This window comes from Phyllostomus hastatus, unplaced genomic scaffold (genome assembly GCF_019186645.2).
Source record: "Phyllostomus hastatus isolate PE091 unplaced genomic scaffold, TTU_PhHast_1.1 phas_scaffold_317, whole genome shotgun sequence".
Taxonomy (NCBI): Eukaryota; Metazoa; Chordata; class Mammalia; order Chiroptera; family Phyllostomidae; genus Phyllostomus; species Phyllostomus hastatus.
Genome location: NW_025334023.1, coordinates 825,965 through 849,116, shown reverse-complemented (window position 1 = coordinate 849,116; position 23,152 = coordinate 825,965). Strand labels below are relative to the sequence as shown.

The window sequence follows — 23,152 nt, the reverse complement described above, 5'->3', positions numbered from 1 at the left end:
GAGCATGCCACTAACAAAAGGGGGTATCTTCACAGAACCAGTATTTTTCCCCATCCCATCTCCATGTGATGTCAATCAAAACATACCATTGGCCATTTAGTTTTAAAAAAATGCAAATGCTTGTGCACATACATCAGTTACTTTATGTACAATAAAGGAATGGGGAAAGGGAAATGAAAGAATAGAGAAAACTATACTGTAGTAGTCAGGATGTGGTGGAACCAAATTGCAGTTTTCTAATTAAGAATGTCTTCTTGGTCTGGAGGAACAGAGTTCTGAAAGAAAGTAGCAGGTTCCCTTTTCAGTAGACACCTCCCGTCTGCTGCTGGAACACATCAATTGTATCTTCATCCTCCATTTCCAACTGTGCAGGTGTGTCTGTTTCACTGATTGGCTGCCTGTCAAATCGGAATCTGATCTGCTTCATTGACAAATCCTGTCTTTCACAATAGGCTTTCATTAGTTTACTAAGTGGTGTATGCCTCTTAATCTTAAACTGCACCATAGAACCATCCTGCCCTGCCACCTTCAAATTAATATGATCGTTGTTCTCAGTCTTGACTCCTTCCTTGGGTTTTTTGTCGGCCATGGTGAGCACCGGAGTCTCCCCAGCTGCCGCATCACAAAAGAGGTACCAGGTCTGCACCGAAGGAACATACAAGCAGCACCAGCGAGATGACTGTCTTAATATATATTATTTTGTGTAAATTTTTCTGAATGTAGGCATACTCCCTGAATATAAATAAGAGGTTATAACATAATAAGAATTGAGCTCTAAGTCCAGCAAAGACTACTTTGTATGACTAGTGCTGTCACAGCTGCAGTTAGAGGATCTGGAAACCAAGCAAAGCCTCACTTAGATGTTTCATCTGCTCTTGTCCTGTGTGGACAACCTTCTGTCATCCAATAAGGTTTTATATCTGCAGCTAATTAAATCAAGAATTTTAACCTTAGAATGGAGGACATAGGACTGTGTCTTCCTGACATTTTGTCACTCACCGGAAACACTGCAGTGAGCAAGACCACCACCTAACGGGCCTCATTAGTGGGGATTTAATTTGGGGAGTTGACAAAAGTTTAAGTATGGAATTGCACTACCTGGGTTCAAATTCTGGACTTTTTGTTTTATTAGCTGCATATTCATAGGCAAGTTTACTTTAATTTCTCTGTGTCTCAGTTTGCTCTTATGTTAAGTTGGGAGAATGGTACCCAATTTGTAGGGTCATTATGAAAGACTAGGTAATCCATAAAGGGTGCTTAGAATAGTATCTTGCATATATGAAGTGCTCAGTGAGTGTTAGTATTTCACTTTATGAAGGTTTGGATTTTGTTAGCACCCTGAGAATAATTATCTCTTTAAGCAGACTCTCATAACTGAGTTTACAAGGCTGATATATAAAACTAGAATGCCAATTTTTGAGTATACCTTGAGAAATAGAACTGTCACATATACTGAAATGCCTGTATTGGTATGACCAGTACATTTTCTACCTTTGGGTACCATGGAATACCAAATCCTAGTCATAAAGGTTATGGTGAACATAAAATTTGAATTAAGGGCATAAGTTAGATGAATCCTATGTTTTGTGTATAATGTCAAAGTGGTTAAAATGAATATTTATTACTCTTTCTTCAGTTTAAGGATTTCTTCACTTAAAATGCCAGACATTCACTTTCAAACTCTTTTGCAGCTTGCCATTAGTTCTTTCAGTCTCATCTACTCACCGTGGACTTTAAACCTGAAGAACTGGTGATGCAAAGAAGCAGAGACAGCAGTGGTGGTAGTGTATGTAGCAAGATCGAATTCTGGGGGCAGTCATGGTTATGGTATTATAGTGGCTATGTTATGGTGGCTAGAGATCGTAGAGGTTGGCAGTGGGAGCAGAGGTGTGCTGACCAGACTAGTTCTGCTACCTGATTTTAGGTGTTGTTCTTGGCATACATCTCTGGTTTTCCACTTCTCCAGGTGAGTCTGAGCTTCTCTTTTAGTCAGTGCACTTTCTGTTTAAACTAGCCAGAATCAGTTTTGGTTATTGAATTGGCAAGCTAAGTTATTTTTGCAGCTAAGAACCCTGGCTGATGCAGCGGCTATAAGAAGTAGCCTGACACATTTGTCTCACAGTATGGATGGAAAGGTCATGGGAAAACAAATGGAATGCATGGACATTGTTGGCTCCTTCTCACTTGGAGAGTATTAGGATCACTATATTTCCAGGGCCTAGAATTGTGCCCGGCAGTTGGTAGGTGCTCGGTAAACCTTTGTGGGATGAATGAATGATGGGTTCATTGGCAACAGTGTGTCTGTCAATATGCGTGTCTGTGACTATGCTTTTTCTCAACTTCCATGGCTTAACGAAGCTTCCTGATAAAAGACACATTTTTTTTCTTTAGATATGTTAATACGAATGTAATTTTGTATAACAGTTAAATTTTACTGGCTTGGGAACTATTCTGTCACTTGACTTATCTCTGTTCTGTGGAATTTTTAGTTTAGCTCTGGTATGTGTCATTGTAATTCTATGTGTTTGTATGCACATACATATAGAAGGGCACCTCACAGAGCCCCAAAATGCTGACAAGAACTTGAATTTCTTCCTGGTGTCACAGCTTTCCTGGCATTCTGGAAGCCATCACTTCTTGAGTCTTTCTCATGAGGCTGTTGGTGAAATAAAGGAAAGCTTATACACCTACAGACAGTTCCATACATATACACACAAATATATAGTATTGTGTTTAAATCTCAGATCTGTCACCTAATAACTTTATGGCTCTTGGTAAGTTTCCTACGGATGTCCTGCTTTGCTTTTCCTCTGATGGTGGCACTGAGATTGGGAAAGACAGGAAATACAGGCCCTCTGTATTCTCTTTTCTTTTTTATTCTAAAGCAGGTGGACCTCTGCTGGTCTATCCTTTAAGGTGCTATATGGGAACTGGCAACTAGCACACACATTCTGATGCCATGAGGTCATTTGCTTATATTTACTGAGCCCCTTCCTGGGTGCTATGAGATGATGCCTTCTGAGGCTGCTGAAGGTGCTGGGATTTTGAGAGGTTGAGATGGCTTGTTCCCGTTTCATCTGTTCTTTACCTATATTTCTGGTGGAGAAGCTACGGCTGGTGGCAGAGCAGTACACCAGAGACCCTTCTCTCCCCATTTCTCGAACATAGTGTTTTAGACTTTGGGTTCTCATAAATCAGAGCTGGTACCTTGAGATGAAAATCTGTGAGCAAACTCACAAAGATGTAGGGATCATCTGGCCTAGCCTTCTTGAGTTTCAGTTGTAGACCCAAGCCCAAGGAGCAGCGACTTGTCCAAGGTGACACAATTGGTCAGGGTAGAGTGCGTGGAGATATTTCCAAGGGCAAATTGAAGTTCCTACAAAGGCCAAGACCAATCTGAGGTCTGCTGTAACATAAAGCTAGCAGGGTTGGGGAGGCCGAGGGATTTATTCTGCAGTTTCTGTCCCTGTACCTTGTGAAGAGTCAACACCTTATCTTTGGCTGCTTTAGTTTTCTGCCACATTTCATGATTTGGAGTGGACCCCAGACTGCAATACATGGTCTGGAGCACACTGCAGCCCTAAATTGTCTGTCTTTAGCTTAGGTTATCAAGTTTACAGACAACAATCCTGTGCCTCTGTGGACACGTGACTGGGTTATTAATAGACCTGAAGTTCTGGGTGAGCCTCAACACTTCCCCCACCTCGCTACTACCAGCAGGCTGCCTGCTGGTAATTTCTTCAGTGCCCAGAGAGCTAGATGGAGAATGGAAACAGGGCAATCTGCCCATCCCCTTTTAGGAGGCAGTGTGGGCCCAAGTCTGTATGAGTAGCCTTTGCCTCTGGCCTCTTGTGTCTCTGTGCTGTATCAGGTCAAGTGAAAGTACTTAGCATTAGGAGGAAATAATACTCCTATGCCTTGGTTGGGATTAAAAAAAATCTGTGTTGGGAGCACTTATGTTTTTTAATGATCATGTATAGCTCAGGGGGTGAACCTGAAGGGAGGGGAAGAAGGCCTACCAGTCTGTGGGCAACAGAGGGAGCTCAGTGGATGGCTATAGCAGGATGGTATCTACCATAGGCCTCTGTGACCTTAGAGAACCCAGGTCAGATAGTGACTTTTCTGCAGTCTAATAAAACATATTCCTTAGCATGGCATTCAAGGCACTCATAGATGGGGTTTCTGTTTCATAACCCCTACTTCATCTCTCCTTCCCTCCATCATACAAACAGTTTTTTATTCTATTGTTCATCAAATCTGCTGTCATATTTCATGCACGGGCATTTGTAGGCTCTATTAAGATTCTAGTCCAAAAGTAACTATTGACAATTTAGGGCTCTACAGACCAGTTTTGAATTCCCAATCACCCCAGAGTTATTTTAGACTGGAGCTCTCCCATTCATTCATTCCTTCTTTCCTTCCTTCCTTCCTTCCTTCACTCACGTTTTCAGTCATTCTAACATATTGGACACTCCCTCTATGCCAGGTCCTGTACTAGGCTCTAGGAATCAGTGCAGTGAACAAAACAAGTATGTTTTCTGCTCTTTTAGAGCTTACAGTGTAGTAGGGAAGGCAAAAATGAACCAAATAATTCCAGTGAAGTCAGATAAATGTCATGAAGTAGAAATAAGGGATGTGATAAGAGGTACATATTTCAGGGGAATGTAATATTGTTTAGGGTGTCACATTACCTGCAGAAATGACATTTGAGTCCTGGGAATTGAGAAAAATTAGGTAAGTAAATGGGGTTAAGAAAGGTAGAGTACTATAGATGCAAAGACCTAGAGGCCAGGTGATGGGAATACATCCATGCCCATATTGGTTCATTTATTAAACAACCATTTATAACTGGTAGATAATATCATACACTGTGCTAGGATCTGAGGACATAAAACACAATCCCTACCTGCCCTGGAGAAACTCAGTTAGGAGCAGTGGCATCACTCCTTGGTAACCAGGGTGCTAAGGTCACCCTAGATCTTGGACTCAGTCTCCTGGGTCCCATGTGACAGGACTTAACACCTTTAGAGAAACTGCCTGTCCTTGGGTGTTTGGTCCACCTGCCAAGCAGAGAGGACGTGGACCTCAGCTGGAGACTTTTAGCATTTGCTTTATCCCTGGCTTCACACTCACCAAATCCTTGGTTGATGGGGTTCATCTGCAGACTTGGGGTTGATGAAGGTCCAGAAATTGGCTTTTACCCCAGTAGGAACATGGGAGAGACTTTCTGACTGAGATAAGTTGCCTTGATTTTCAGAGCTTTATTTTCCTGCTGTCTTGTATGTGTTATTCAAATTGATTTTGTGGTCTCAGACCCATCCCTTGTCTTGAATACATCTCCAGTGGCATTTTAGCTCTTTTTCAGAGTCCTGGTGCTGCTTATAGACAAAAGTCTTCGTGGCTGCCTGTCCTGGACCGTGCATTGTGTAACTCCAGGATGTGCTGTTCACACAGATTGTGTTGTGAGTGAGACTCCGCCTCCCTAATTGTGCAACAGTGCATCATTGTGGCTCTTGTTAAAGGGAAGGGAAGTAAAGTTATTTAAACTGACTGCATGCCTCAGGCTAGGTGGTTTATATTCTTTACTTCATTTAATATATCTAGTAATGCTCTGAGGTAAACACTATTATTCTCATTTACAGATGAGAAGACTGAATGTTCAGTGAAGCTAGTAAGTGGTGGCTTGGGATTAGAGCTCAGGTCTGACTCTAAAGTCCATGCCTGTCTCCCACTCCTGTCTGTTACCCAGTGTGGTTATAGACTTCAGTTCTTGTGTGTCATCTTGTTTCCATGGCTTCTTTGGCCTTGTTTACTTTAACTTGTTTGCCTGGCCTCCCTGTGTCAATAACCCAAGGATTCTCAGCATGGCTGGGGCTCAGAAATGTATCCTGCTAGAGTCACTTTTTTCCCATCTGAAATTTATTTTTGTTTTTAGCATTAAGCAACACTATAACCGTAGCTAAAGAAATTTTTAAAGCACCAGTCAGCCCTGGATTTGTTGGGCTGCCTTTCTTACTTTTGCTCCCACAGCATTTGCAGGAGGACAGAAGCTGGAGATGGCTTTCTAGAAATGTGTTTAAGTGAAAAAGGCATTGGTTCTGGGCTTCAGGGGTGGGATGAGATTCCCTCAGCAGTTCAAAGTTGCATGGCTACCAGGGTTATCTTTGTAAATTAGTACCTAAGGTCCCCTTTTCAGACTTAAGGTTCTCATTTCTCTATTTTATTTTTATTTATTTATTTTAAAGATTTCATTTATTTATTTTAGAAAGGAGAATGGAGGGAGAAAAGAGAGGGAGAGAAACATTAGTTGCCTCTTGCGTACTCCCTACTAGGGGCCTGGCCTGCAACCCAGGCATGTGCCCTAGGCTGGAAATGAAACTGGGGACCCTTTGATTTTGCAGGCTGGCACTCAGTCCACTGAGCCACACCAGCCAGGGCTCATTTCTCTATTTTAATAGAAGACTTTCCTCTTCAACTGGGGATTCTGGAGCTACTGGCCTTAAAGTAGGGAGAGTTTTTCCTTTCCAGAACCGTCAGGAGTGTGTGTGTGCTATGGGAGAGGGATGTGTGAAAGGCAGAGTCTGGGGAAAGGTAGAAGAGGAGGCGAGATGTGTATTTGCTGTCTCACCTGCTTTTCAGCACTCTTTCTTTTCCTTTCTTCTCTGGGAGGCTTTGCAGTCCCGTGTGAGAAGTAGGGTTTTAAATAACACAAGGCTGCTGTGTTCATCTACCCTTGTTCCAGCTCCACCAGACGGCTTGCAGTTCCTGTAGCATGACAGTCGTTTTCCTATCTCAGGTCCTTGTATTTTCTGTTCCCTTTGTCAGGAATATCCTTCCCGTCTTCTCTTCCCCATGTATACCTACTCATCCTTCAAGACTCACTGTAGATGCCACCTTTTCAGGACATCCCCCTAGTATCTTCTCTCTGGAGGTAGGCACACCTACTTTTGTGTCTTGAAAGCACTTTGTACAGTCCTCTGTTGTACCATGATTACTCACTTAACTGTCTGCTTCCCTCTCCACATATTTTAGCCTCTCAAGAGCAAGAAATAGTCAGTTTCATTTTTTTTAAGCAGGCACAAGGCCTGAAGGAAACTAGAGTATTAATAACTGTTGAACTGAGCTTCACTGATATCTGGACTAGAAGTAGACAGTTATGTACAAGTACCTTGTGTACCTCTGTAAACTAAAAGAGGATTCTCTTGCATAATTTGCTGCATTGTGTGCCTTTCAGGCCCCATAGACTTTCAAACATGCATTGCAGGAGCTGACTTCCAGATGTTATCTTTGCCTGCTTTGTTTTACCTTGCCCTTCACCTCATAGTGCTCTTCTAAGCCCGTAGGCCTGGCCCAGGGAATGAGTTGGAAGGAAATGCCAGAAATGAGCCACTCTTGGCATTGTGAATCCTTAATTCGCAGGTTTGGCCCTGTGGGGCAATTCGAGGTGAGAAAATGGAAATGATCCCTGTCCCTATAATAGCAGCTGAAAGGGCTCTCCTCCAGATTGTTACTGCCATCACCGTTTCTGTAGCAGCTGCAGCAACCAGGCACTTTCCTTATTGCATCTGTGTCTAAGACAGAATCGGTTCTTCTGAATTAGTTCACTTGGCTCACCCAGGACTGAAACAACTCCTCTTTTACTTGTTTTTTTTTTTTTTTCCCACTATCCTCAGGCCACAGGCTGTAGGATTGTTTATTCTTATCCTTTCATTTTATAGAGGAAGAAACAGGTTCACATTAGTCATGGGACAAGCTCAAGGTTATATGGCTAGTAAATGTCAACTGAGGCTGAACATTGGTCTTCCAACTCCTGGCAGAGTACTCTCTTCCCTATACCATGCTATCTCTGGTACCAGTCTCCTTTTCTACTCGTAATTTCTGTAATTGGTGAAGTTGGTGAGGGTGAGACAGCCAGAAAAAAACTTGGTGAAGGACTGGGCACAGGAGACATTCAGGGAAAACTTGATGAATTACTGAATAAAAATCAAAGTTGATCCAGGAAGACCTCATGGTGAAAGCCAGAAGACTAAAGAAAGATGATCCCTCCCAGTGTCACTGGAATCTTTGGTTTTGGTGATGATTCCTATGGTTTGGCTTTCCCAGTGTTAAACACAACCCTGCTGGCTCATGGAAAGGGTGTGGTTTGTGACACTGGTGTTTCATCTGGTGAAAGCCAGGTCTAATGAAACTTCGGGGAAAACCCCACATCTAGCCTACTGTCTTGGGTCTTCAGACCCCTTTCTTGCTCCCCAGTGGCAATTCTAGGACATAGACGTTGTGTATAGCTTTGAAAACTCCATTGCAAATAACATTTGTTGAGTGCTTACTATGTTTTCTGGAACTATTTTAGATATTTTACAATTCTTTCAATGATCATAATGTTCCATGAGTAGATACTATGATTTATTTTTACTTTTCAATTGACTTTATAAAATATAGTTTTATATTTTATATAAAATGGTCTAAGATACACTCATTTTAAGTGTTCAAGTTTTGACACATATATATATCTGTGTAATGCCCCCTCCCCGCAGTAAAGGTATACAACATTTCCATCAGTACCTCACTCTGCAGAGGGGAAACCTGAGGTACAGAGGAGTTAAAGTGATTTGTACAAGGTCTCATGGGTAGTAAGTGATAGAACCGGGGTCTGAACACAGGCTCTCTGACTCCAGAGCCTCTGTTTTTAACTGCTGTGTTATATTGCCTTCCATCTCTTCACTTGAGGTCCAGTTATTGCCCCTCTTGCTCTGGTGGGTAAGTGCAAAAGGAGTAAGATGACATAAGCTTAAAATATAAGCACTAAAGGGATCTTGCAGGGGAGGGGGGAGGCCCAGAGATAGGCAGCAGGGAGGGATGAAACAGCTATCTCAGTACCCCTAGAATCCCAGAGCTTTGATATCTGCTTGGAAAAAGTCCAGCCATTGTTATTATAACGAGAATGGTTTGTGCGACATTGATATAACCGGACAGCCAGGAAGAGTGGACTGGAATGTGCATGTGTGAACAATGACAACTTCACTGTATTAGGGTGGGGACTGTAGATGCCATTGAGTTGAGCATGTTTACTGTGTGGCCCTTGCATTCAAAATGACTGAGCAAGTAGAGCAATGAATCTGCATCAAATTTTGTGTTAAGCTTGAACAGTCTTCCACTGAAACTATTCAGGCGATTCAGAAAGCCTCAGCTTATGGGCAGCTGGTGGTTGGCAGCTTCATTACAACAATGAGCCTGCTCATACATCACGTCTCATGCAGAGTTTTTTGGCAAAACATCAAATTACCCAGTTGACTAAGTCCTTCAACAGCCCAGATTTGGTGCCCTGGGACTTCTGGCTTTTCCCAAAACTACTATCACCTTTGAAAGGGAAGAGAGTTTAGACCATCAGTGAGATTCAGGAAAATAGGATGGGACAGCTGATGAAGATTGGAAGAACTGTGTGAGGTCCCAAGGTGGCAATGGGGTATGATTGTCCTAGGTACAGTGTTTCTTGTATCTTCTTCAATAAGTGTCTCTATTTTTTTCATATTACATGACTGGATACCTCCTGGACAGACTCTGTACTTGCCTCTTGCCCAGCCTTTTCCTCTCCAAACCTGTAAAGAATAGAGCCCCTAACAAGGTATAAAATAGTGTCTGAAAAGGGGACTGGCTCCTAGACTCACATAACTGTGATATAGAACTAGAGAAGAGGAGAAGACACAATAGTCTCACATGTTCTCTGAGTGATATCAATGGTAGGCTGCAGCTGGTTCTGGGTTGGGCACTATGAGGGCAACATGGACAGACCGGTGCATGTGTAAGGGAGGTAAGGTGGAGAGGTACCTTGAAATCTAACCCTTTGAAGAGGGCTTGAATGAGCCAATTTTGGAAGCCTTGAAGAGCAAATGTAATCATTGTCTTCATATTCTTGAAAGGCTATTCTTTGGAAGAGCAAATCAACCTTTTCTGGGTGGCTTCAGAAGGCATAAATCAAGCCCTGTGAGTGGATAACAATGTAGCATATTTTGGAAGAACTAAAGTACAATGGGTGTGACGGATCTCATAAGCTTGTCATCAACTTGGAGTACAAATAAAGTCATATCTTTTTTCAATATTAAAATTAATCTCTTAAGTAAGTATGAAATTAGCTGGAAATTTAGTATGAGTTTCTTTGGGCCTTGCCTCTTTGCTCTTTTTGTTTCTGAAGTATTCAAGAATTTTAAGGATTTATTTAGTCCCAAGGGGTCAGGCTTAGTTTTAAATAGAGAACTATAGGATTTTACTGGTCTGCTGGTGGGCCCCATTTTTAAGCTTCTGTTGATGATATACAGTATGGCCTTTAAAAACAAGGCTCTCACAGGATGCTGTTTCCTCATTTAGTGTAGCCATGAGGACTTGGTTCTGCACAAGTTTCAGTGGTTCTTTGAGGGAAGATGATCATGCTTCTTCATTGTCACCTTTGCCCTAGGTTCCACTATGCTTGAGCTCTCAAAGTAAATGCTCTTAAGTTCATATATGTGTATAAGCTCACTCACTGAAGGAGGAGACCCCTATGATCTCCAGTTGGCTGGGTTTAGAAGTATTTTTAGATTTAGCAACGTTCCAGTTCCAGAATAAGTCTTAAGTCTTCTTCGTGATCATTTTGGTTATAGTATTGAGCTTGGAACTCTTATTTAGACTTTCTCTGTTCTCAGTATGAGTACTTAAAGTAGGCTCTTGGTATCCCTTACTACTATTAACATGACTTAGGATCTTAGTCTGTGAGAGAAATTCTAATAGCATTGAACCTCAAATAAAAGTGGGGTCAAGGTTTCAGTTTCTGGTCCTGGAAAGTCTTTGGACCCTGTGCATATTTGTACTCATTTCCCCCAGCTTTGCATGCTGAAGGTTTTTGAGAACAGTCTTTGTTAAGTCACAAAAGATCATGTATATCCTCTTCCCCAAGGGTAAAGTGTATCCACCTGTTTTATATTTATATAGTTAAAGGGGGCCCCTCAAAACAATGAACTTTAAAATGGCAATTTCTGTAACTAAATTTCAGTTGTTTAACCTGGTCTCCAACTGAACAAGGAAGATTTTTCTTTTTTTAAAATTATATTTTATTGAGTATGCTATTACAGTTGTTCCAATTTTCCTCTTTTATCCCCTACCAGCCAGCACTCCCCACTCCCTCAGGCAATGCCTCCACCATTGTTCATGCCCATGGGTCATGCGTATAAGATCTTTGGCTACTCCATTTCCTATACTGTACTTTACATCACCAGGGCTATTCTGTAACTACCTATTTGTATCTCTTAATCCCCTCACCTCTTCACCCTTTCCCCTACACCCCTCCTCCCATCTGGCAACCATCAAAATGCTCTTCATATCTATGATTCTGTCTCTGTTCTTGTTGGCTTAGTTTGTTTTTTTTAGATTCAATTGTTGTTAGCTTTGTATTTATTGCCATTTTATTATTCATAGTTTTGATCTTCTTCTTTTTTGTAAATAAGTCCCTTTAACATCTTCTATAATAATGGTTTGGTGATGATGAACTCCTTTAGTTTTTTCTTGTCTGGGAAGCTCTTTATCTGCCATTTGATTCTAAATGATAGCTTTGCTGGGTAGAGCAGTCTTGGCTGTGGTCCCTGCTTTTCATGACTTTGAACATTTCTTGCCAGTCCCTTCTAGCCCATAAAGTTTCTTTTGAGAAATCAGCTGACAGTCTTATGGGAACTCCCCTGTAGATAAGTGACTTATTTTCTCTTGCTGCTTTTAAGATTCTCTCTTTATGTTTAACCTTTGTCATTTTCTTTATGATGTGTCTTAGAGTGGGCCTGTTTGCATCCATCTTGTTTGGGACTCTTGGTGCTTCCTGGACTTGCATGTCTATTTCCTTCACCAAATCAGGGAGGTTTTCTTTTCTTATTTTTTCCAATAGATTCCCAATTTCTTACTCTTTCTCTTCTCCTTCTGGAACCTCTCTGAGGTAAATGTTGGACCTCTTGAAGTTGTCCCAGAGGCTGCTTGTACTATTCTCTTTCTTTTGGATTCTTTTTTCTTCTTGTTTTGGTTGGTTGTTTTTGCTTACGTTCCAAATCATTGATCTGATTCTCAGCTTCATCCACTCTACTGTTGTGTCCCTGTAAATTGTTCTTTATGTTAATTAGTTATCCTTTGTTTCTGATTGGATCTTTTTTAATGCTGTTGAGGTCCTCACTAAGTTCCTTGAGCATCCTTATAACTGGTGTTTTGAACTCTGCATCTAATAGATTGCTTATCTCTATTTAGTTTAGGTTTTTTTTTTTGAGTTTTGATATATTCTTTTGTTTTGACCATGTTTCTTTGTCTCCTTGTCTTGGCAGTCTTCCTGTGTTTGTTTCTATGTATTCAGTAGAGCTGCTATGACTCCCTGTCTTGGTTGAGTGGCCTAATGTAGTAGGTATCCTGTAGGGCTCAGTAGTACAGCCTCCCCTATCACCCATGCTGGGTACTTGAGGTACATCCTTTGTGTAGGCTGAGTACACCCTCCTCTTGTGGTTGAGACTTGGTTGCTATTGGCATATCAATGGAAGGAATTCACCCAGGCCAGTCAGCTGGAAGGACTTACCACCAACCTCTGCCTTCCGTGAAGGGTCAGCTGCACAGGGACAGGGTGGTGGTGCTCCACCGAGGTCTGTAGTTGTCCACTGGGTGTGCAGTCCCTGGGGTTTCCCCATTTGGTGCAGGCCAAGATCAGCCCCCACCTTTGCCTTGGGCCACCCTGCCTGAGCTATATAGCAGTCTGAGATGGCTGCTACTTGTGCTGGGGTTGGAAATTCCCAGGCAAAGCCAGGCTGTGAATCAAAACTGACTGCTTCTAGTGCCAGGTGTGGTGCCACTTAGCAAGAGGTATAGGGACTGGGGACCAGGGGCTTGCTGAGGCTGGCCAGCTGTTACTTATTTGAGAGGATTTAGGAAGTTGTGAAGCATGAGTCAAGATCAGCCATTTGTATCTTGGGTGGGCCCATAAGTTGGGTGGGACAGAGTCTCAGGGGATCTCCAGGGTGGGGCAAACAGTGGTAGCCAGGTTGATGAAGTCTCAGATGTGGCACCCCCCTGCCACATCTGTGGCTCTTGGGGGGAGGGTTCAAAAAAGGGACAATGGCCTCTACCCCCTTTTCTGTCTGGGAGAAAGCTGTCCCTCAGCTTTCGCCTTGATGCCAAACACTTATCCTCACTGGGTTTTCAGCCAGAAGTTATGGGGACTTATCTTCCTGGCACTGGAACCCCGAGCTGGGGACTTGGTGTGAGGCTGGGACTCCTTGCTCATGAGGTATTCCTTCCGAATTTTTATCTACCACATGTGCATGTGGGACCAGCCCATTTGGCATCTCCACCCTTCCTACCAGTCTGGATGGATGTGGTTTCTTTAATTCTGTAGTTGTCAGACTTCTGTTCAACTTGATTTCTGATGGCTCCGACTGATGGTTGTTTTATATTTTATTTGTAATTTTGATGTGGTTGTGCAAGGAGGTGAGCCATATTTACCTATGCCACCATCTTGATTGGAAGTCAGAAAGATTTTTCAAACTTCAGAACTGCTTGTCTTTGGAGTGGGCCCACCCAGAGATCTGACATCTCCACTGATAAACAGATACTAGAGCTACCTAGGGCTGGTATAAGGAAATGCTGAATTTCTTATTAAGACCACTATCCAGAATGAGTAAGGTTAACATTACAAAATGTGAGAAAGGGAAGCTGGACTATATAGTGCGTCTTTTAAAATATTGCTTGATTCTGGGGCTCTCAGAGGATATGTTCACACACAGGCAGTGACATCATAATTATCTGGTGATGGGCTGGAAGAAAGATGAGAGATGGGTAGGGGTTAGGATGACTTAACCGAGTGTGTGCTGTGATTTCTGGAAGTCTTACAGGCCCAATAGGGGGTCAGGAAAATGAGTGAATGTGATGAAGTTGAGGTTTCCACTGATCTCATTTCCACATTTCTCCCGACCGCTGCTCTCCCTTTAGGCCAGACAAATACAGCTATAAAGCAGTCTTTTATGTTCTGTATGTTTTACCACAGCTAAAAAAAAATAAAGCTTTTGTAATTGAACAACAATAAAATAATTTTAGAAAATACAGCTTTATATTTTGTCCATTATGTTAATCTGTCCTTTTCTCATTTGACCCTCTCAACACTTTGGGATATGGACAATTAGGTGCTTTTTATGCCCTTTTTAGAGGTGAAGAAATTGAGGTTCAGAGAAATTAAGTAACTTGCCTCTCTGGACTATGTACTAGATTGACGGGTATCCTCAGTACTATCAACAAACATTTGTTGAATAAATGAATGAACTAGAACTAAAGCCCTGCCCTGACTGGTGTGGCTCAGTGGGTTTGGTGTTGTTCCTCAAACTGAAAGATCACCAGTTTGCTTCCTGATCAGGGCGCATGCCTCGGTTTAGGGTCATGTCCCCAGTTTGGGGCGTGCGAGAGGCATCTAATCGATGTTTCTCTCTCACATTGATGTTTTTCTCTTTGTCTCCCTCCATTCTCCTCTCTCTAAAAATAAATAAAATCTAAAAAAAAAAAAAAGAAAAAAGAACTAGAGCCCAGATTCTGTGTTTCCTTGACTAGTATTTTGCTTCCATATTATCCTGAGCCTCCTGGGGGCTTTGTGTGAACAACTTTAGGATTTGCTGTGTTTTGCTGACCTTCTTTTTGGGATTCCCTCATTCTATAGCTGAAGTTGTGTGTATTCGTTAGAGAACATCATCTCAATTGTGTTCCCTACAGAGAGGGAAGAGAAAAACACACTCCACCCACTGTAATTCTTTTTTTGTTACTTGTTTTCTGGGATCTTTGTATCATTGCCGACAAGAGTGAGTCATAGATTTCACTATGTGTTTTTCTTGGTTAAGAGAACTCTTTCCTTAGCTCTAGAAGAAATTAATAATTATGTATGGTTAAGGCATAAGTATTTAGCAGCTTTACCCAGCACACAACAGTTTCTCTTCTAGCTAAGCCCAAGTGGTAAAACTCTGCAGCCACTGTGTGCCTAGCTATTTGTTAGGTGCTATAGGAGATGCTCTTGGTTGAGAGACTGAGTCCAGTTGGAGAGACAAGGCACATATGAGGTCTGTCCTGAAGGTATCCAGGCATGTAATATGAAAAATGGAGATACTTATTAAAGAAGATACAAGATACAAGAAACCTTGTATATTGGATAGTGATACTTTAGTACCCCTCGAAGTAGGCACCTTGGGACCTCACACAGTTCTCTCAGTCTCCATCAACTGCCCCATCATATTTTCCTCAATCTCATTGACAGTCTGAAATCTTTTCCCTTTCAAAGGTGATTTTAATTTTGGGAAAAGCCAGAATTCCCAGGGTGCCAAATCTGGGCTGTTGGGAGGCAAAGTCGCCTGGATGATTTGATGTTTCACCAAAAAATGCTGCATGAGATATGATGCATGAGCAGGCTCATTGTCATGATGAAGCTGCCAGTCACCAGTTCTCCATAGCTGCAGCCTTTTGATTCATCTGAATAGTTTCAGTGGAGGACTGGTCAAGCTTAACACAAAATTTGATGCAGATTCATTGCTCTACTTGCTTAGTCATTTCGAATGCAAGGGTCACACAGTACACATGATCACTGAACGGTATCTACCACCCCCTCTGATTAGTACAGAGAAGGCACCCAGAGAAGGGGTGCAACATTACATTGTATGGGATGTGTAACAATGTAATGTTATACATTGTTTATCCATGTACATTCCAGTCCACTCTCCTTGGCTGCTAGTTTTACATTGATGTTGAGCAAACTGTTCTGGTTACATTAACAATGGCTGGACTTTCTACAGACAGACTTTGTACCTAAACAGGAAAATAGTTTGAGACAGCTTTTAATAAAATGCAAAATCAAATAGTAGACATATATATATTTCAATGTGGGGAATAGGTCATAAGGGGCTTAGAGGGTGTAGTGAAATGAGAGTGTGCTTTAGAACTGTGGGCCATTGACAAGTTAACTCTCTGAACTACATTTTCCTTATCTGTAAAATGGGCATTATAATAGCAGCCTCACAGGCTGTGAGGATTAAATGAAGTAACGGGTAAAGCCCCAGCCTCGTGACTAATACATGGTAGCCATTAAACCAGTGATAATTCCCTCCCTAGAAGAGCTAAGCCTAAAAGGTGACTAGGTTTTTGGCAATAGGTAGAGGGGAAGAACAGTGATGAGAAGAAGGGGGATGGGAAGGGGCAGCTCCCATAAATATGTCAGTCTGGTGGGAGTGGAGGGTGTATGGTAGAAACAGTGAGAAGTAAAGCTAAAGACACAGGAGTTTGGACTTTATTCAAAAGACGTGTTATATGGGCAGTGTTTTTAAGCCCTGTATTCAGGTGTGTATATTATGTATATAAAAAGCTCTTCTTATACTCTGCAGTGTTGTGTCATAGCTAAGAGCTTGGACTCTAGAGCCTGACTGCCTATCCCTAAACTTATTTTACTTCTCTGTGCCTTAGTTTCTTTTTTTTAAAATAGAGTTTATATTGGTTAATAACATACAAGTTTCACATGTGTGAAGTAATAATTTAACATCTGTATATACTACATCGTGCTTACTACCAAAAGTCCATCATCAACATACCGTTGACCCCCTTTTCCCATTTTGCCATCCGCTGATTGGATGTCTTCATCTCTGAGGGTTTTTTTTTTTTTTTGCTGTTTAAATGTTTTGTTTTTGTTTTAATGTTACACATGTAGGTGAAATCATGGTATTTATCTTTTTTCATCTGCCTTATTTCATTTAGCATAATACCCTCAAAGATCATTTATCGTGCAAATGGTAGGTCTCATCTTTTTATGGCTGAGTAGTATTCCATTGTATATATGTACCACATCTTCTTTATTCATTCATCTGTCAATGGACATTTAGGTTGTTTCTACATCTTAGCTATTGAAACAATGCTGCAGTGAATGTAGGTTTGCATACTTATATATCTTTTTGAATTAGTGTTTTTATATTTTTTGGATAAATACCCAGAAGTGGAATAGGTGGATCATGTGGTAGTTCTACTTTTAATTTTTTGAGGAATCTCTATACCGTTTTTCATAGTGGCTATACTAATTTGCATTCTCACCAACAATGTTTTGGGGTTCCCTTTTTTCTGCATCTTCTCCAACACTTGTTGTCTTGTCTATTTGATAATAGCCATTCTGACAAGTGTGAGGTAATATGTCATTGCGTTTTAAAAATTTATTTATTTATTTTTAGAGAGAGAAAAACATTGATGTGAGAGAGAAACATTAATTGATTGCTTCCTGTATGTGCCCGGACCAGGGACTGAACCTGCAACCTACGTATGTGCTCTGACTGGGAATCGAATCCACAACTTTTTGGTGTACGGGTTGACGCTCCAACTAACTGAGCCACCTGGCCAGGGCGAGCCTATGTTTGTCTTTAGAGTTGAGATGAGTCTCCTACAGGCAGCACATAGTTGAGTCTTGTTCTTTAATCTACCCATCCACTCTGTGTCTTTTGATTGGTAGTTTATTTCCTTTACCACATTTAGGGTAATTATTGATATTATGAGAGCTTACTTTGCCATTTAATCTTTTGTTTTCTATTTGCTCCATAGCTCTGTTATTTCTTTTTTCTTGTATTTCTGTCTGCTATTTTAGTTTGGTGGTTTTTTGTGATTTTTTTTCAGTTTTATTTTTTTTTATGTTTTGTGTCTTTGCTCTAGATTTTTGTTTTGTGGTTACCAGGTAGTTTATAAAAAAAAGTCTCATAAATAAAATGGCATTTTTTTCTGATGACAGCATTTTATTTGTCTACACAGTTTCCATCTTTTTCCTCTACTCATTATATGTTGTCACATATTGTCCCTTTTTATGTTGTGAGTTCGTTACCCAATTGAAGTAGCTATAGTTATTTTTGATGTTTCTTCCTTTAACCTTTGTGCTAAATTTTAGTGATTTGAAATCACTAAACCCTGATTTGAAATAGCTTTGAAACTTTCTGATTCTGTTGGTCCATTTATTATAGTACTCAAAGTTTTGTATGGTTTTGGTTTTTCATTTGTTTTTTTTGGTAGAAGAGCTCCTTTAAATACTTCTTGGAAGGCAGGCCTAGTGGTGAAATCCCTCAGCTTTTATTTGTCAGGGAAAGCCTTTATTTTTCCTTTATATCTGGAGGAAAACTTTGCTGGATAGAGTATTTCTGGCTGGGGGTATTTATCTTTCAATATTTTGAATATGTCAGTTCACCCTCTCCTGGCCTATAGAGTTTTTGCTGATAGCAGAATGGGGATAGCTTTGTAGTTTACTACAAAAAACAAACAAACAAACAAACAAACAAACAAACAAACAAACAATCCAAAAAACCCTAGGTTTTTTTCCCCTGGCTGATTTTAATAGTATTTATCATTGACTTTTTCTGAAAAGATTTTATTCATTTATTTTTAGGAAGGGGGGAAGGGAGGGAGAAAGAGAGGGAGAGAAACATCAATGTGTGAGAAAACAATCAGTTGCCTTTCTCACACCCCCAACTGGGGACCTGGCCCACAACCTAGGCATGTGCCCTGACTGGAAATCAAACCAGCGACCTTTGGTTTGCAGGTTGGCACTCAGTCCACTGAGCCAGACCAGCCAGGGCATATTTATTTTGACTTAAAAAAAAAAAGATTTTATTTATTTATTTTTTAGAGAGAAGGGAAGGGAGGGAGACAAATACCAATATGTGGTTGCTTCTTGCGTGCCCCCTACTGGGGACCTGGTCTGCAACCCAGGCATGTGCCCTGACTGGGTATTAAACCGGTGACCTTTTGATTCGCAGGCCGGTACTCAATCCACCGAGCCACACCAGACAGGGCTATCACTGACTTTTGACAAGTTTAATATAATATATCTTGGAGAACTTCTTTTTGTGTTGAAATAATTAGGTGATCCCTTAGCTTCATGGATTTGTATAAACAGCTTTTCCTCTGGTTTGGGAAGTTCTCTGTTAATATTTCTTTGAGCTTTCATCTCCCTTCTCCCTCTCTTCTCCTTCTAGGATACCCATTATCCTAACATTGCTTTTTCTCATGGAGTTGGAAAGTTCTCATAGAGTGTTTTCGGTTTTTTTTATGATCTTAGTTCTCTCTTCTTTTCTACCATTTCTAGATTTCTATCTTTGAGCTTGCTAATTCTCTTTTCCATATGGTCTGCTGTATTTCCAGTGCTTTCTAATGCATTTTTATTTCATTTATTGAGTTCTTCAGCTCCAGGACTTCTGCTTTTTTTTTCCTCCAGTCTCTCTGGTATAGTACTTTTTCTGTTCGTTAACTTATTCCTGAGCTCATTCAACCGTCCTTCTGAATTTTCTTGAAGCTCATTGAGTTTTTAGATGACAGCTACTTGAAGTCTCTATCAGTTAGATTACAGTCTTCTGTGAATTTTGGTTTAGTTTCTGGAGAATTGTCATTTTGGTTTTTTTTGTGATACTGTGTTACTATAATCCTCTGCTGGCACATTTGAAGTAGTGAACACTTTTTTGAGTTGCCTATAGTTATGTTTGATAGCTAGTGCTTTCCGTCTTCCTCTCCCTTGCCAGTGGCATTGCTGGTGCATTTGTTGCCAGTGCTTGTGCCTCCCAGGTCACTGGAGCCTTGCTGCTGTCAGTGTCACCTGGTCGCAGGCACCATCACTGTTCCTGAAACCTCTGGTCTTGGGGTGCTGCTGTGGTTCCTGCAGTCTCTGGTCTCAGTCACTGCTATGTTTCCTAGAGCTTCTGGTCTTGGGAACCATGCCTTAAGTTTTTGATCTGAAAAAAATGGATATGATGATAATGACATATGTGTAGGGTTATTGTGAGGATTAATGCTATAACAAAGAGAAAGTGCTTAGAATGGTGCTTGGCACATAGTGATACATAAATGGTATCTGCTATTATTATTTAAATGAAACAAAACTTTTATATAAAACTGTCCTTACTGACAAACTTTGATAATTAAAGAAAAAGCTGATCCATTAACTTGAGAGATTGACATCTGCACTTTGAAAACCTCTGTTATAGGTAATGAATCATGAACACGGTGAGTAAGGCGAGGCCTGCATCAAGTGGTGGTAAACAAGATCTGATTGGGAGGCGGGATGATTGGGAGGGAGGAGAATTGGCAATGGGCTCTTGAGATAGGGTGTGTCTATGTTAACTCATTTAGAATTATATTTGTTGCAGTTGGAGGTAATTCCTGGTAGGGTTAGGCAGAAGTGTAAGAATTGGGCAGCCTTGGCCAAGAACTTGAGTTCAGGTGAGGGAAATGCAGCAATATCACAGCAAACAGTGCAGCCTTAGAAAAAGCATTGCTATGCATTTTTTGAGAGGATAAACATTTCACAAATAAAGTTGGGTAATCACTGAGAACTGTAGGAGGCCTCCTTGCAGGAGGTGTTGCGTGGACTGGGGTTGAAGATAGGGTAGGATTTGATCATCGGAAGGAGGGCATGGAGGTAAGAATGGGTGTAGTGTATAAGTTAGCCAAACTTCAAACAATTTCCTTTTTCTAGAGTAGTACTCCTTAAATGGCTATGTAATATCTAGACTACATGTGGCAGTCTAGATATTACATATGTTACATTACTTATGTGGGCTGCATAAGTAGTCCTCATTTCCTGAGAACAGTGGTCTGTGGTGCTTGGGTGGCACATTGCCAGCTTCTAGGCAGATTTCCAAATCTCATAGGGGCGAGGCTCAGCTGGCAGCTACTCTCTTTTATTTGGATAGATCTTCGGGGAAGGGCCTGAGAACCTGCTTCCCTACCTTCCTTTCCAGTGCTACTTGTGCTGTGTGCCTTAACTGGGCCTAGCTGAAACATGAGCTTGGTGATAGGTGGGTAGGGTGCCAGGGAATACTGACTACTGATTTTGGTCTTCCACTGAATGGACTGTGGTTTGGCAGGAACTGTTTGCTTTACCCTGTGCATCATCAGAGGACTTTTGTCTATATCTTTGGCCAGCTCGAGTTTAAAATACTAAAAGTTGCCTTAGAACTAGAACATTTCTCATTTTGGCTGGCTTTAAGTATTAAGACAATGATAGTATCACCAGCTGAGCTCTTTCTTTGTGAGATAGGTGGTTCTGGCTGCTGGGGGAGCCAGTTTGCAAAGCAGGAAGTAGAAGTGTGTGAGAATAAGATAGGGAAGTCTCTAGTATGCTTAGGGCTTTGGTCCTGTTTGAGTGCAGGGTATAGCTAAGTCTGTTACAGAATATGATGGACTTTACCTGAAGCAAGTGCTCCAGAGGGGTAATATCACTTTTGAAGCAACCAGGGCCACAGTTTATTTCTTTTATCCCAAGGCAACTCTTCTGCTAGGAACCCAGCAGTCTTTAGTTTACCCTTAGAGATTTCTCCAGCCCTGTTCGTGCAGGCTCAGCATTTTAGCATTCAGATGTTCCATATTCCCTAAGGCCAAGCCAGTAGCATCTTCTCTAGGAAGCCTTTTCATGACCTTTAAAGGAGAATTAATCATGTTGCTTTCACAGAACTTGGTATACCCCTTGTTTGTAGCTCTTTCCTTATATCCTTATTACGTATCTTCCCCACTGGTAGGTTTTCTTTCCTCTGTAATTCTATTGTGCTTTAATTTCCAAAGATTATTTACTGCTGAGCATAGCTTTTTCTAAAAGTACCATATCAAGGTTCCCCCCAAAAAATAAAAATAAAAAATCTTGTGGAATAGATGGAAAAATATACCCAAGAACAAACACAACTTCCCTTCATTCTTCCTCTCCATGTATCTCCCATAGTCATAAAATATTAAGACTTGAAGAAAACAAATTATATATATGAAGCTCACATAAGCAAAAGAAACGAATGAATTCATCAAAAAATGGCTTCATCTTTAACAATGAAGCCCAAACTAAAAGATAAGGTTTTTGAAGGCAGAGGTTTGTTTTTTTTAATTGTGTGGCTCTAGCATGTAAATTGTATACAAAATAAACATTAATAATGAATGAATGAATGAATAAGTGGTGGAATTTCAGTACTTTTCCTAATTAGGAGATCAAGACCCCAACTGAGTTGATTTGGTGGGTAAACCTCAGGCTGGGGCCAAATTTGTTGTCTTTTGTACAAACTTAAGATGGTATGCAATATTCTTCTCTCATGGGGTGTTTTCCTCTTGCCATTCCTTTTTTAGTGTTCCTCTTTTCCTTAATTGCCATTTAAAGATTTGTATGCTGAGAATGAGTTGGTGGAGGGGAATGTTTCCCTAAGGACATGGAGTCTAATGGCAGCCAAGGCTTTGTGGATGATCACTGCACTGATTGAATCACTGACTTTGAGGCATCAAGGGAGGGAGCATGGGTATATGTAAGTGGGGTTTAAGAACTCTGTGCGTGTGTGATGTGGGGTGGAGGGAGGAGTGGGAATGGGAGTGATGGTAAGATGAAAAGAGAAATTTAGAGTTTTTAACTCTTCCTCAGTACCATGTGTGTTGTAGAGTTTTCCTTTTTGTGATTTAGAGTCAGAGTGATCTAGTAGAAAGAGCAGAAGGCAAAAGGCTTGACTTTCTTCTGCCACCAGCTTACTGGGCCACCTAGTACAATCCATTGCTGCTCTATTGGTCTTATTTTCTTCATTTGTTAAGTGGGATCAGTAATCTCTGCCCTGTCTGATGTCTTTGACTGTCATGAGGATTGGTAAGATGTTGGAGGAAATTCTGTAGAACAGAGGCGATGGTGCCCTGATCACAGCAGGAGAAGAGTATAATGACTCTTGTCACCATCCTGTCTTTTCTCACCAGAGCCTTCCTGTCTCTGGAGGAAATCAACTATTATAGCCCAGTCCTTGATGCTCAGCTGCCTCTGACTTTTCTGTTCTTTCCAGCTTCTAGATAGTCACTCTTCACTGTATATAATGTGGGTGACTCTGTAAGGCCAGTTGTCCCAGTGAGACCCTCTATTACCTCTGAGTTTCCTCCATCAGAACACAGACAGCCATCCAATGGCTGTCTCGCCATTGTCTTTTTGTAGGTAGGTATTAAGAATATAGGCTCTCTAGTCAAGTGCCTGGGTTTGAATGTTTACTTTTACAACTAACTGGCTATGTGCTCTTAGGCAAGTTACTTAATTCCTCTGTGCTTTAGTTTCTATCTGTAAAATGAGAAAAATAATAACTGCCTCACTGAGTTACTGTGAGAATTAAATGAGGCAGTA

At 41.1% G+C, this 23,152-nt stretch overlaps 2 protein-coding genes across 4 annotated transcripts in view; one reads left to right on the top strand and one right to left on the bottom strand.

Moving 5' to 3' along the window:
• The window catches only part of STIM1 (stromal interaction molecule 1), a 180,401-nt gene that overhangs the window by 67,303 nt on the left and 89,946 nt on the right, over positions 1-23,152 (top strand). The gene's annotated exons all lie outside the window — the stretch shown is intronic.
• Positions 121-589, bottom strand: LOC123805398 (small ubiquitin-related modifier 2-like). Its single transcript, XM_045817899.1, has one exon. It carries the CDS (start codon positions 587-589, stop codon positions 302-304), a length of 288 nt encoding a protein of 95 aa, XP_045673855.1. The 3' UTR covers positions 121-301.